A 15540-nucleotide genomic window follows, 5' to 3' on the forward strand; every position below is an offset into this window, starting at 1 on the left:
GTGCATTACAGTCTACAGTCCACCTAGAGAGAACAAGGATGAAGTACGATCTGTCAGAGGATGATCAAAAAGAATACTGCCATCAACTTAAGTAGTCAAACACCGTGCTTGGAATAGAGAGAAATGAAAGAAGCGGTTTAAAAAGAAAATTCAAAGTGACACCAGAGTGAGGCAACTTTTGCAAGTTGTCTCCAGCACACCCTCAAATTCAATCTTTTACTCATTCTATGCTCTTAAAACTGCACTCTAACGCTTTTAAACTTCTGAAAATGTGATACAATGTGATGTATCCTCACACTTCAGCTGTAACGGTAACAGTACATTCTGCACCCTCTCCTTTCCTTCTCCCCTTATGCACCCTATGAATGGTATGCTTTGTCTGTATTGCACGCAGTAAACAATACTTTTCACTCTCTCCCAATACATGTGATAATAATAAATCAATCATTCTCACATGCCAGATTGGCTGGAAGCTGTACTGAAGCTTGAGATTTGTAATTACCCTTCAAATGCAGCAATGTTCCACTCTATGTTTTAAGATGGGAATGGCTGATACACCATTGTACAGTAAGCCATGCCACTAGGTCACTGGGGCTGAATATGGTTTTATTACTGATGATTTTTAATGGCGTTTGAAGGTGGCAGCAATCTTAACACTGTCGAAGGACACAAGCCATCACAGTTGTGTTAAACGGCTTCTTCACTTGGCAACAGCAAGCAGTTAGATGGAGGAAAATACGACAACTAATGTAGTGGCAATACTTATAATGGGGGAGAAGAGCATCCTGATAATGTGAACTGCGTATGGGAAACGTGATTCAGAAGAGGTCATTCACTGAGTGTTGCACTTGAAGGCTAGTAGAATATTTGTAATGTACCTTCATGTCCCTAACTGTGCCACAGTGGTTAGCACTGCTGCCTCAGTGTCAGGGACCCGGGTTCAATTCCGGTCTTGGGCGACAGTCTGTGTGGAGTTTGCACATTCTCCCTGTGTCTGGGTAGGTTTCTTCCGGGTGCTCTAGTTTCCCCCCCGCCACACTCCAAAAATGTGCATATTAGATTGATTGGCAATGGTCAATGGCCCCTTACTGTCAGGGGGATTAGCAAGGTAAATACGTGGGGTTACAGATATACGGCCTTGATGGGTTGGCACAGGCTGTATGGGCCAAATCCTTCTGCCAGGATTGTGTCAGGATCATAGCCTTCCTTTCACCAATCCTGCTGTAATTCTGCGACACACGTTCAAAGATTTGTCAGGGTCTCAAGTCAAATTTAACAAAAACTGATATTTACAATCTGGGAAACTACATTACATCATCAGATTAAATATTCCCACCACACTGGATAACAGGAATTTTGGCATCACAATGACAGAAGCCATCTGTTTGAGCACAAAATTTCGTGTCTGCTATGCATTACGCGCACTCTCGCTCAAAAGCCAACAACTTGTATTTGATGTAGTACCTTCAGCGCAGTAAAGATCCCAAGACACTTCATGGGAGCGTTAGACAAAATCTGACACCGAGCCACATGAAGAAATGTTTGGCAGGTTTTAAGGAGCACCTTAAAAGGAGGAAAGAGAGAGAGGCAGGGTTCAAAGTTTAGGCCCCAGGCAGCAGACAACACTGCCACAAACGCTGGAGGGATTAAAATCGCGGATGCACAAATAGACCAAAATTGAGGGACCGCAAGAGATTTTGAAGGTTGTAGGATTAGAGGTGTTGTCAGAAATGGGGAAAGGACAAGGCCACAGGGAATCAAAAACTATTTTAAAAGCAAGGCATTGCTGAGCACTAACAGGTGCAAGAGAAGAGGGATGAGATAAGATCAAGGAACAAAACAGCACGGAACAGGCCTTTCAGCCCACGTAGCCTGCACCAAGATGTGCTTACTGTCCCCCCGTTTGCCTCCCTTTCATGTGTCTATCAAGATATAGGAAGAAGTCTCCCAAGACCAGGTTAAAGCCCAACGGGTTTATTTCAAATCACGAGCCTTTGGAGCGCTGCTCCTTCATCAGGTTAACCTGACGCAGAAAAACCCATCTGGTTCACTAATATTCTTTAGAGAAGAAAAATCTGCTGTCTGTATCTGGTCTGGCCTACATGTGACTCCAGAGCCACAGCAATGTGGTCGACTCTCAACTGCCCTTGGGCAACTCGGGTTAGGCAATAAATGCTGGCCCAACTAGTGATGCCCTTGTCCCATGAATGAATAAAACAAAAAAGAAGTTTCTTGTTCACAAAAGAACAGCCTGCTCTTAACCCTGGAACATGGAGATAACAAAGACACCTATGTCAGACTCCTATTTATTGACAGTCTTCAATACCATTATTCCCACAAAACTCATCTTCAAACTCCATGGCTGGACCTCAGCACCTCCCTCTGCAACTGGATCCCCAACTTCCTAGCTCTCAGACCACAATCAATAAGGATAGGCAACAACACCTCCTCCACGGTCATCTTCAACACCGGTGTCCCACAAGGCTGTGTTCTCAGACCCCAACGATACTCCTTATACACCTATGACTGTGCGACCAAATTCCCCTCCAATTCAATTTTCAAGTTTGCCGATGACACCGCCGTAGTGGGTCGCATCTCAAACAATGATGAGACAGAGTATAGCAATAGGATAGAGAAGCTGGTGAACTGGTGTGGCAAAAATAACCTCTCCCTGAATGTCAACAAAACGAAGGAGACTGTCATCGACTTCAGGAACTGTAGAGGAGAACATACCCCCATCTACATCAATGTAGATAAAGTAGAGTGTTGAGAGCTTCAAGTATTTAGATGTCCAGGTCACCAACAACCTGTCCTGGTCCCCCCCCCCCTCATGCCGACATTATAGTTAAAAAAGCCCACCAACGCCTCTTTCTCAGGAGATTAAGGAAATCTGGCATGTCAGCTACGACTGTCTTCAACCTTTACAGATGCACCATAGAAAGCATTCTTTCTGGTTGCGTTACAGCTTGGTATGGCTCCTGCTCTGCCTGAGACAGCAAGAAACCACAAAAGATTGTGAATGTATCCCAATTCACCACGCAAACCAGACTCCCATCCACTGACTCTGTCTATACTTCCCGCTGTCTCGGCAAAGAACCAGTATAATTAAGGACCCCATACAGCTCCGACATTCTCTCTTCCACCTTCTTCCATCGGGAAAAGGATACAAAAGTCTGAGGTCATGTGCCAACAGACTCAAGACCAGCTTCTTTCCTGCTGCTGTCAGACTTTTGACTGGACTTACCTTGCATTAAGTTGATCTTTCTCTACACCCTAGCTATGACTATAACACTACATTCTGCATTTTCTCGAATCCTTCTCTATGAACGGTATGCTTTGTTTGTATAGCATGCAAGAAACAATACTTTTCATTGTGTATTAATACATGTGACAATAATAAATCAAATCAAATTCTTCCCTGTGGCCATCAGACTTTTGAATGGTCCTATCATATATTTCTCTTCACCCTATTTGTAACTGCAACACTACACTCTGCACCTTATGCTTTGCTCCTCCTCCATGTACTCTATGAATGGTGTGTTTTGTTTCCAGAGCGCGCAAAAAAAAATAGTTTTCTCTGCATCCCAATACACGTGCCAATAATAAATCAAACTTGTCTAGTAAAGCTGAATGACCAAGAGTAAAGAAGCAAAATTAAATAGTTACTGAAAAATTCATGGTAAACTCACTTTTAACTACCTTACCAGTTCTAGTTATAGACAGCAAACCACAGGAATTTTGCCATGAGGGCTCGGTTTGTTACAACTACCTTTGAAACTGTTGCCAGTATTTCAATGTGACGGATATGTTCACCGCACACATGTCTAACAATGGTTTGGCGTAACAAAAAAAAAACCATTTGCTGCCCTACATCATGTGGAACCATTTTATATAACTCAACCCGTGCTGTGGGTAGAAACTATAACAAAGTTCCTTCATTTTTATTGTCGGCAATCATTCTGGATGTGCCTCTTGTGCGGAACAATAAATTCACTCTCTCAAGAGTACAGGAACATCTGATGCCAGTAATTGCCATGCAGATGTTGGCCTATTCCATATTGCACAAAAATTAATTTATAGGGAAAAGAAGTTGACTCCATGCTACGAGTAAAGCACTCGAAAGCCATTTGTTATAGGTGTGCATGTTTTGTTTTAACAAAAGGGCTCTTTAAAGTTAACAGTGAAAAGGCATGTTTATAACTACAATTTGTACAACTCATTGTTGAAGGTTGTTACTGGTATGAAATTGGTTGCAGCTGTACAAAGAAAGCTCGACAAAATTCCGAATATTTGATCTTAAAACTTCCTGGTTGATAGTCACATCTGCCTTGGTGCTTTATCCAATTGCACTTGGATTCGATTTATTGTCACGTGAATTATATACAGTGAAAAGTATTGTTTCCTGCAGGGTACAGACAATGCATACCGTTCATAGAGAAGGAAAGGAGAGAGTGCAAAATATGGTGTTACAGTCATAGCTAGGGTGTGGAGAAAGATTAATTTAATGCGAGGTAGGTCCATTCAAAAGTCTGATGGCAGCAGGGAAGAAGCTGTTCTTGAGTTGGTTGGTACTTGACCTCAGATTTTTATACTTTTTGTCCGACGGAAGATGGAAGACAGAATGTCTGGGGCGCGTGGGATCTTTAATTATGCTGGCTGCTTTTCTGAGGTGGTCGGAAGTGTATACAGAGTCAGTGGATGGGAGGCTGGTTTGAGTGGTGTATTAGGCTTCATTCACAACACTTTGTATTTCCTCATAGGATGAGAATCCTCACTTTGTTTCATAGGTTATTTCATCCATTATTCTTAACATTAATAGATTTTTAAGCAGCACAGTGGGCAGCACTGCTGCCTCACAGCGCCAGGGACCCAGGTTCATTTCCCAACCTTTGGGTCACTGTCCATGTGGCGTTTGCACATTCTCCCTGTGCTCTCCAGGTGCTCCAGTTTCCTCCCACACTCCAAAGATGTGCAGGTTAGGTGGATGGGCCATGTTAAAATTGACGCTTTAACGTCAGGGAGATTAGCAGGGCAAATACATGGGGTTACTGGGATAGAACCTGGGTGGGATTGTTGTCAGTGCAGGTTCAATGGGCTGAGTGGCCTCCTTCTGCGCTGTAGGGATTCTTCGATTCTATGAAAATAACATGAAGGGTTTAATGGAACATTGACAATTGGCTATTGCTACATGTGAAAATAGTAGTGACCGTTCAAATGTATTACTGTTCTGACATTGTCGATATTAACTAAATTCAAAATGTCCTTTCAACAGAACAAATGTTGTGAATACTGCCAAACCACCTCTCTGGCACTGATTTTATTTTTGTTTTACAAATGTAGAGTATCATTCCTTTACATTTTAATTATTGTTGAGATTTTTAAACATCCCCTTTTCTTTCTCTTAATTCAATGTTGCATTTGTTACCCTTTTGTTTTCTTTTTTGTACCTAATTCAGCATTGAATTAATGCTTTAAACTTCCTGGTTCAACTGCTCATTAATGTTACACAACTACATACTTGTTCATAGACCCCAGATGCCTTGTAGAGGGAACCCTGCTGTTTGACTGAGAAGAACACACAGACAAAAGCTCACAAACAGCTTCTGGGTAAGTGCAAGTTCACAACTGGCATTGTTTGTTCATTGCTCACAGCAACATCTAGCCCAATGTACTTGGCAATTTGCATAGTTCCTGTTAGACCATAGGATATAGGAGCAGAATTGGACCACTCGGCCCATCAAATCTGCTCCACCATTCAATCATGGCTGTTATTTTTCTCATCCCCATAGCCCCTGTTCCCCTTATTAATCAAGAACCTGTCTATCTCTGTCTTAAAGGCACTCCATGACCTGGCCTCCACAGCCCTCTGCAGCAAAGGATTCCACAGATTCACCACTCTCTGGCTGAAGAAATTCCTTCTCCTCTCTACTTCATCTCATCCCTGTTCCAGGACAATGTTGCAAAGTACAGGGATTGGGGACAACAGAATCAAGGAAACCTGCCAGTTTGGTGTCAGTTGTAGCAAAGGTACTGGAATTTGTTGTCAGGGACAAAGCAACAGGACACGGACATACTGTATTTCAGCTAGAAAAACCCAGCATGGATGTGTGATTTATGTCTGACCAATCTAGCTTTGAATTGTTTGAGGAGATTCCCAACAGGGTGGATAACTAAATGGTTTTGTTAAGGTGTTATTGGGATATGGATGTTGCTAGCCAGGTGAGCATTTATTATCTACTTGGGGGTTCCCCTTGGAAAGATAATGATGAGTCCCCTCCTTGAGCAACTGGAGTCCATGCTAAAGAACTGGTTCAACTCTGAGCACTGCACTTTAGAAAGAATGTCATGATCTTGGGAATATGCGCAGAGGAGGTCTGATAGAACAGTAGGGATTTCAGTTACGTGGAGAGACGAGAGAAGTGGGATTGTTCTCCTTGCTTGAACTATTATTCACCAAGTTCCAACTGTCCCATTGACTCGCCTTTTAAAACCTAAGCATATACAAACAATTCCAGCATGCATGCCAGAGATACTCTGCTTCAAGAAAATCTGATCCATAATTTCAAAAACTAGCATAATTATAAAGATATTTTGCTTTGATGGGTATTTTAAACTTGTTTTGCTGACGACAGGGGGGGGGGGACCAAAATAGGTAATTTAGAAGCGTTCCTTTTGGAGGCAACTAAACCATGTCTTTTGTATTGAAGGTCTTGAGGTTGGGTTCAATTGAAAGGCTGTAATGGTTAGTTGCCATCTTGAATCCATTATGTTTAATTAGCCTAAGCATTCTCCTACACATTAGATTTATCCCAGCACCAAAGCCACATTCCCACTGTGACAGCCTGAGGGATGAATATAACTCACTTAGGAAGGAGTCACTGGTCAATTAGAATCATAGAAACCCTACACTGCAGAAGGAGGCCATTCAGCCTATCAAGTCTGCGCCAACAACGATCCCACCTAGGCCTTATCCCCACTATCCCATACATTTATCCCACTAATCCCTCTACCCAATACATCCCAAGACACTAAAAGGCAATTTTGCATGGCCAATCAAACTAATGTGCACATCTTTGGACTGTGGGAGCATCCGGAGGGAACCCATGCAGACACAGGGAGAATGTGCAAACTCCACACAGACAGTGACCCAAGCTGGGAATTAAACTCCGGTCCTTGGAGCTGTGAAACAGCAGTGCTAACCACTGTGTCACCTGTAATTAGGTTTTAAAGTAAAAACAGAAAATACTTTGCTGGCTCAGGCAACATCCATGGAGAGAGAAAAACAAAGTGAATGGGCACAGTTCTCCCCAAAAAATTTTAAGTGCCCAGTTCGCGTGTAAACTGGAGTAATTCACGTTGGTTTTTCTCAATGGGAGTTCTGAGAAGAATCTCCCACACTCTGTGCACTGCAGAGGCCACCAGTGAGAATATCATTAAATTTCAGGGGCATATTGCCACTGGAGAGGCTGAAATCAGCGCTCCGAGTGAGCTACTGTGTACATGTGCCGATCTGTCAGTGCTGAGATTGGTGCATGTGCAGTGGTCCCGCACTGACAACCTCCCGATCGCTGACCAGCCCCGCGACCCCCACAACGCAGCAGGATGGGAGAATCATGGCCAGTGCTCCAGGTTGATGACCATTCAGATCTGCACTGTGAACTTGGTTTCGCTCTCCATAGATGTGGCCTGATCCCTAGTTTCTAGTATTTTCTGTTTTTATTTCAGATTTCCAGCATCTGTACTAAATTTTAATCTGTCAGAATAAACCTTAGCCGGAACTAATTGACCAATTATTGTGCTTAGTTAGAACTCTCAATGCCACAGAATAGAGTCTTCATAGAAGAAGAAATCATAGAAACCCTACAGTATAGAAAGAGGCCATTCAGCCCATCGAGTCTGCACTGACCACAATCCCAACCAGGTCCCACCCCCACATCCCTACATATTTTACCTACTCATCCCTCTAACCTACGCACCTCAGAACACTAAAGAGCAATTTATCATGGCCAATCCACCTAACCCGCACATCTTTGGACTGTGGGAGGAAACAACAGCACCCAGAGGAAACCCACGCAGACATGGGGCGAATGTGCAAACTCCACGCAAACAGTGACCCAAGCCGGGAATCGAACCCAGGTCTCTAGCACTGTGAGATAGCAGTGCTAACCACTGTGCCACCATGCCGTTCCAAAACCCCTCTCTTTGTCCAAGCACGTGCTTCAACCCCAATCTTAAAAATACAATTTGTTTCCATTTCCCATTCCGGCCTCTTTCTACTAGACCAGTGAATGGCTTGTGATATCCTCAAACACAATGAACCAGAAGTTGCATCAAAATCTCTACCAATCTTAAAGTTGGCCAGCATCTCCTGAGCATCTCATTAGCATGAGATGGAGATCTGAGTTCCTATGAGTGTGAAGAAGATGCACCAAATTTCTTCTTCTTTGCATGACAGTTGAACACTTGAAGCAATCAACCAATAATTGATATACATTAAACAAAGCATGTTTATGAAATATTCACGGATGTATTCCTTTCTCATGCAATTCAATAATATTGTAAAAATGCATTCAAAGAGATGGAAATAAGCCATAGATCTCAATGGGGAAAAATAATGAAAATCAAGCCCTAATACATGAGAAATATAACTGGGTCCTATTGTACCTCAAGTATGAAGCATACAAATAGTTCCAATGGAACTGTTCTGAATGAAGAAAATTAACATTCTTTGATATTTAGAAGGGAATGTGGAGCTACGTTAACTTAATGTTAGAAAATTCACTTGACTGGGGAGACGGTGGAGTAGTACACTGTCGCTGGACTACTAGTCCCAAGAACCAGGATAATGCTCTGGGGATCCGGGTTTGAATCCCACTGGGATGGTGGAATCTGAATTCAATTAAAATCTGGAATGAAAAGTATAATTGTCGACTGTTGTAAAAACCTATCTGATACATTGATGTCCTTTTGGGAAAGGAGTCTGCTGTCCTTACCTGGAGTGGCTAACACAGCCCACGGTTGACTCTTAACTACCCTCTGAAATGGCCCAGCAAGCCACCCAATTCAAGGGCAATTAGAAATGGGCAACAAATGCTGGTCCTGCCAGGGATGCCCACATCCCATGAAAGAGTCAAGGAAAGAAAAAACAATGCAAAAAGGAAATTTGGGCCGAGCATAAAAATGGAGAAAGATCATTCTTATCAATTTGCACTCAAAGTGGCTTCACAGGGATCATCATAACAGAAAACAAAGTGACATAAAATACTAGGGCAAATGACAAAAAAAGAGATGGGACTATCTTGATGAGGGAGCACAAGGTAGCATGCGGAGCGGCTTGGAGAGATAATTCACAGCAAAGCGTCCAGGCAGCTGAAAGCACAGACACCAATGGTGAAATGATTCTCAGGGATGCTCAAGTGGCCAGAAATAGTGGAACCAGATATTGCAGAGGGCTGTAGGGAGTGATAGAGATAGGGAACGGCAAGGGCTCAGAGAGCTCCAGAGACCTGGGTTCAATTTCAGCCTTGGGCGACTGTCTATGTGACAACTGTATGTTCTCCTCGTGTCTGCATGGGTTTGCTCCGAGTGCTCTGGTTGCCTCCTATACGCCAAAGGTGAGCACGAATTGAACCCAGGTCCCTGGCGCTGTAAGGCAGCAGTGCTAACCACTGTGCTACCAAGCTGCCAATGATTCTGGTACAACTTTCCAATCTTTGTTTGGACTTTGTTCAGTGCTCCTTAACATGGGTGCTATGGTACGATCTAACCAAGGTTGGATATAATTTTAACTCAACGTCTCTGCTTCTGAACTCTTTTCTGGAATAGAACTCAGTTTGCACTTTGTTTGGCCTTGTGACCTTACATTAACGCTTTTAATGATTTGTGTCTTTATGCCTGGATCCCTTTGCTCCACAGTCTCCTATTCTCTAGAAAGTGGGTGACCTCCTCATTCATCCTGTTAAAAGTAACACCTTACATTATCCATACTATAATGTGCCACTTATACACCCATTCCATAAGTTTGTTGAGACCCTCTTCTTTACAGCCTTATCACTGCTTGTTACCTTAGTGACTGGCAATTCCTTTGATTTAGATTCGAAGAGATGCTCCAACTTGGATATGTCAACTTTTACAGGCTCCAATCGGGTCCAAAGGGGCTCCCTGCACCGCTTGTGATTTTTGTACTGCCAATCAATGGGTCGGACTTCGTTCCAGAACAGCCGGATGGTTTTCTTCTTCTTGATAAACGTCGGCTCACCCCTGGGCAGGTGGGGTGACCCCACGGATTTCTGAAGGTCAAAAGGGGGTGGCGGGGGCACTGACACTCCAGGTACCGGGGGAGGAGGTGGGCAGTACAGTGTAGGGGGTGGAGGAGGGGGAGGCAAGCCCATAAAGGAAAGTGGGGGAGGCGGGGGAGGGAGAATTGTGTCTCCAGAGTTAAGTAGATTTTCCATGTCCAACACGTCTATATCATCCTCCTCCTCCAGGTCCGTGAAGTCAATATCTTTGATCTTTAGCTCCCTTGGATTGGCCATGAGCTGATCCCAAATATAATCCAATTCTGTTTTGGGCTGCGCAGTCACTTTGTCCACGGCCTTGGTGGTCACTTCAGAATCAGATAACGGAGGCCCTTTACTCAGCTCGCCACTGTTGAACTTGTCAGTATAAGCTTTGACACTGCCGTGGTTCTCCAAGTGGTCGATCTCCATTTTCTTCACTTTGTCCTCACAAGCCTGCTTGCTGGCCTGCAGAATGCTGATGCGGCTAGCCAGACTGGCAAGGGACTCCTGTTTCTCCTCCTCTTTTTTCTCGAGCTCCGTCTCCTCACCATCATCTGCCTTTTTGTTCTGCGCATACAACATGTCCAGCATGAACCGTTTGTTGTTGAGGATGTTGCTACACTGCTCATTTACACTGACCTCTTTAATGCTTTGCGTCCATTTACCTGTAATCCAAAAACAAAAGTCACATGGGTTAGAATATGGCAGGCTTTGATTTTTTTTCCCATAAAAATGGAGCTGGAACTCCCAACTCCTTGCAATTCCCAATGTGAAGCTAACATACCGTCTTAGTTTTGTAAGAACTAGGAGTAGGAGAAGGCCATCTGGTCCCTCGAGCCTGTTCCTCCAGTCAATAAAATAGCATGGCTGATCTTTTTGTGGACTCATTGAAGCTGTTTCAAATGAACACGCAATGACTTCTTAACAATTCTTGTCCTTGTCACTTTTTAGGAGTCTGATCCATTCTCTTAAGCAACATTATAAATCCATTTAAAGAAAAACCCCAAAATGATAGGTTATGACAGTGGCCTCACAATGACAGAGTGAGACAGTACAGCTGTTGTAAGTTCTTGTTTCCAAATGGTGGGCTTGGAGATAGATGGATATTATGTATATAAGACGGCACGGTGGTTAGCACCGCCGCCTCACAGTCCCAGGGAACCGGGTTCAATTCCAGCCTCGGGTGACTGTCTGTACGGAGTCTGCACATTCTCCCCTTGTCTGTGTGGGTTTCCTCTGGGTGCTGTAGTTTTCTCCCACGCTCCAAAGATATGCATGGTTGGCCATGCTAGATTAACCCTTAGTGTCAGGGGGATGATCAAGATAAACACACGGGGTTATGGGGATAAGGCTTGGTTGGGATTGTGGGCGGTGCAGACTCAATGGGCCTAATGGCCTCCTCTGGCACTGTAGGGATTCTGTACAAAGGCCAAACGTAGGCAATTGGAACTAGCTTAGTGGTTAAAAAAGGGAGGTATTGACAACTGGGCCAAAGGGCCTGTTTCCATGCTGTAAATGTCTATGACTCTATGACATATAAAAGAGAAACAGAACTAGAAAAATATAAATTGAAGATAAGCTTTTTCCAGCAGCGTGGGTGGCAAATGATTTCTGACTTCGATTTTAGCATCGCTCTCCTTTAATATTAATGTGGTCGCATACTGTTGCAAATAAAATGCATGGTTTAAGTTGTTATTACGCTAAATTGTACAGAAAAACATTCTGGATTTTGAGTGCCAGTACGGAAAACATTGTATCACAAGTCACAGAATTGTTACAGCACAAAAAGGAGGCCATTTGGCCCATCCTGTCTGCACCGGCTCTCCAAATGACATTTCGAATTAGTACTTCTATTCAAGTAATCATCCAATGCTCAGCTGAACGTCTCGATTGAACCTGCCTCCACAACACTCCCAAGTTGTGCATTCCAGACCCAAACTGCTCACGTGTGAAAACTTTTTCTATCAGACCACACTTGCTTCTTTCTACTTGTGCTCTCTTGTTCCTTTTACCAGTGGCAACAGTTTCTCCCCATCTCTCTGGCCAGCTTCCTCATGATTTTGAGCATCTCTATCAAATCTCTTCTTTGCCCTCTGCGCTCCATGAAGAACAGTCCCAACTTCTCCAATCTATCCTCATTACTGAAGTTTCTATTGCCTGAAACCATTATTGTAAACTTTGTCTCGTTCTATCCAATGCACTCTCATCCTTCCTATGGTGCAGCGCCCAAAACAATACACAATTTCCAATGGGGGTCTAACAAGTGTCTTGTCTGAGTACATTCCACATTGTAAGTTGATTGAAATCACCTTCTCTTTTTACGTATGTAAAAAAAGCTTGCGTTTATCATTTCAAAATGCTTCTTGGACTTTTTAGAAGGCACCGATACACCAATGTGGGCAACACATAGATATCTACCAACAATCAGAAAGAAGTCAGTGGATACATCAACTATTTTACATGTTGAGCATGTGGGTGGTATGTTCACAGCACGGTGGAACAGTGGTCAGCACTGCTGCCACACAGTTTCAGGGATCTGGGTTCCATTCCCACCTTGGGTGATCGTCTGTGTGGAGTTTGCACATACTCCCCTTGTCTGGATGGGTTGCCTTGGATGTGCTGATTTCCTCCAAAGATGTGCAAGTTGGGTGGACTGTTCATGCTAAATTGCCTCTTTGTGCCCTGAGATTTCTAGGTTAGATGGGTTAGCCATGGCAAATGTGTGGGGTTACAGGGAGAGGGGGCTGGGTAAGATATTCTGTCACAGAGTTGATGGAGACGCAATGGCCTCCTTCTGCACTGTAGGGGTTCTAAGATTTTACGAAACCCAAACCCACGTCCTCTGCCAGTAGGAACCTCTGTTCCAGGCCAACAGAATTCTTTATGTTCTGTGCTGAAGTATTACAGTCAATATGTTTGGGCAGCTTTAACACTGCTCTGATTAAATAGGACACCAGAGAACTGGACAACACAAAGTGTGGAATGAGAAGATGCCACGTTTTCCATCTGACAAGCTACAAGGTGGTTGGCATGAGAAATGTAGAGTTTATAACTGATGTAGAGATACAAGGATTACTGACAAGTCTGCAGCTGAAATAATTAATTTCATTAACTTATTTTTGGAGGGAAATAAATGGGTCTTCTCAGCCACTAAAACTGCAGATTCTTCTTCCATCAGCTATCACAAACTCTTCACTAGCTTCCTCTACCTTCAGCTCTGCTCCTCAAGCACTGAATGTTTAACGGAATGGACTCCATGCTGTGGCTGTTCAATTATGTACTTCTGACCCACACAAGCTACTGGGGCAGAACGGTGGCAAAGTGCTGCCTCATAGTGCCAGGGACCCAAGTTCAATTCCGGCCTCCGGTCACTGTGTGTGTGTGTGTGTGTGTGTGTGTGTATGTATGCGTGGTGTTTGCACATTCTCCCTGTGTTTGCCTGGGTTTCATCCAGGTGTTCCAGTTTCCTCCCATACTCCAAAGACGTGCGGGTTAGGTTGACTGCCCATGCTAAATTGACCCTCATGTCAGGAGTTTAGCAGGTTAAATATGTGGAGTTATGGGAATAGGGCCTGGGTGGGACTGTGGTCGGCGCAGTTTCGATGGGCCGAATGGCCTCCTTCTGCACTGTAGGGATTCTATGATATCTGTTCTATGATTCTACTCCTGGATTGCACCAAATGTATTTGATAGTAAACCGACAAATATCTACGTATTACTATCAAATAAACTTGTTGGACTTTAACCTGGTGTTGAGAGACTTCTTACTGTGCTTACCCCAGTCCAACGCCGGCATCGCCACATCATTGCACCAAATGTGCCAGGGATGCGATAGCCCAGAGGTATAAATACCTTATATTAATCAAACCCATGTTCGAATCCTACCATGGCAGATGGTGGAATTTGAATTCAATACAAAAAAATCTGGAATTAAGAATCTACTGATGGAACCATTGTCGATTGTTGGAAAAACCCATCTGGTTCACTAATGTCCTTTAGGGAAGGAAATCTGCCATTCCTACCTGCTCTGGCCTACATGTGAGTTCAGATCCACAGCAATGTGGCTAACTCTCAACTGCTCTCTCTGAAACGGCCGAGCAAGCCACTCAGTTCAAAGGCAACTAGGAATGGGGAATAAGTGCTGGCTAACCAGCAACGCCCATGTCCCACGAATAAGAGTTTACCTACTGCAATGTTCCTGATATCACAGAGTGTTGGAATGAGGCCTAGCCTTTCTTAGTGAAGAGGGGTAAACCAGGATGTTCTCATGCTCCTTACAGAATTCCTGGTTCCACCAGTGACTTCCACCGCTCGCAGGGAGTCTAAAAGTATGTAGACAGAATAAGGTCCACAATAACTGACAATCGCTGACTGTCCATTTCAAAGTAGGCCTCATTTACCAGAGAGACGAAGGAGGTCAGAGCCTGTGGTGACAGCAGCAACAAACTGCAAGACTGAGAATCAATTATCCACGTGCTGAGGCGACACTGGGGATGAAATTCTGTAAGCTTTTGAACACCTCTTATCAAGCCTCCCTTCTCATGGGAATCAGTTCCAATTTCTCCATTCTTTCCCTCTAACTGAAGCGTCAGATCGTAGAATCCCTACATTCAACCCTTTGAGCCTGCAATCCCACCTAGGTCCTATCCCTGTAACCCCACCTATTTACCCTGCTCGCATCTCTGCCTTTAGAGGGCAATTCAGCCTGGCCAATCAACTTAACCTGCACATTTTTGGACTGTGGGAGGAAACCGGATGAAACCCAAGCAGACACAGTGGGAATGTGCAAACTGCACACAAATACTTTTTATGATGTCCCATACCAAATATCATTAACTATTATTGTTAGTAAAACATTGTGCTTGTTATGCATACTGTGGCAGTTTCCAATCTAGATGAGCTGATGACAATGTACATAAACTGAACTGGTCTTGACTCTGAGGGAGGCAACAGGAACACCCAAAGGAAACCCACAGACACGGGAGAACATGCAAACTCCACACAGACAGTCACCCAAGGCCGGAATTGAACCTGGGTCCCTGGCGCTGTGAGGCAGCAGTGCTAACCACTGTGCCATCCTGCTGCCATGGTGATCCCTGGTTTCATTATGGTAAATCTTCTCTGCACCCTTTATAATTAGTAATTGCAGGTTGCTGCGCTGTATCAAAACAGATATGCTGCACCATACAGAATATGCTTCAATGTGATTATAAGACAGCTTTCATTGGATTGCATTCGTAGATGTGCTTAACATGCGAGT

At 43.9% G+C, this 15540-nt stretch overlaps 1 protein-coding gene across 12 annotated transcripts in view; it reads right to left on the minus strand.

Moving 5' to 3' along the window:
* fhod3b (formin homology 2 domain containing 3b) overlaps positions 1–15540 on the minus strand; it is a 560180-nt gene that overhangs the window by 62970 nt on the left and 481670 nt on the right. For all 12 annotated transcript variants that reach the window (XM_080202871.1, XM_080202833.1, XM_080202860.1 and 9 more), the window contains one exon: positions 10065–10945. In XM_080202871.1, coding sequence (XP_080058997.1) covers positions 10065–10945 — 881 coding nt within the window. The remainder of the gene's footprint in view (positions 1–10064; positions 10946–15540) is intronic.

The sequence above is a fragment of the Carcharhinus amblyrhynchos genome, chromosome 2 (genome assembly GCF_965287045.1).
Source record: "Carcharhinus amblyrhynchos chromosome 2, sCarAmb.v2.hapA, whole genome shotgun sequence".
Classification (NCBI taxonomy): Eukaryota; Metazoa; Chordata; class Chondrichthyes; order Carcharhiniformes; family Carcharhinidae; genus Carcharhinus; species Carcharhinus amblyrhynchos.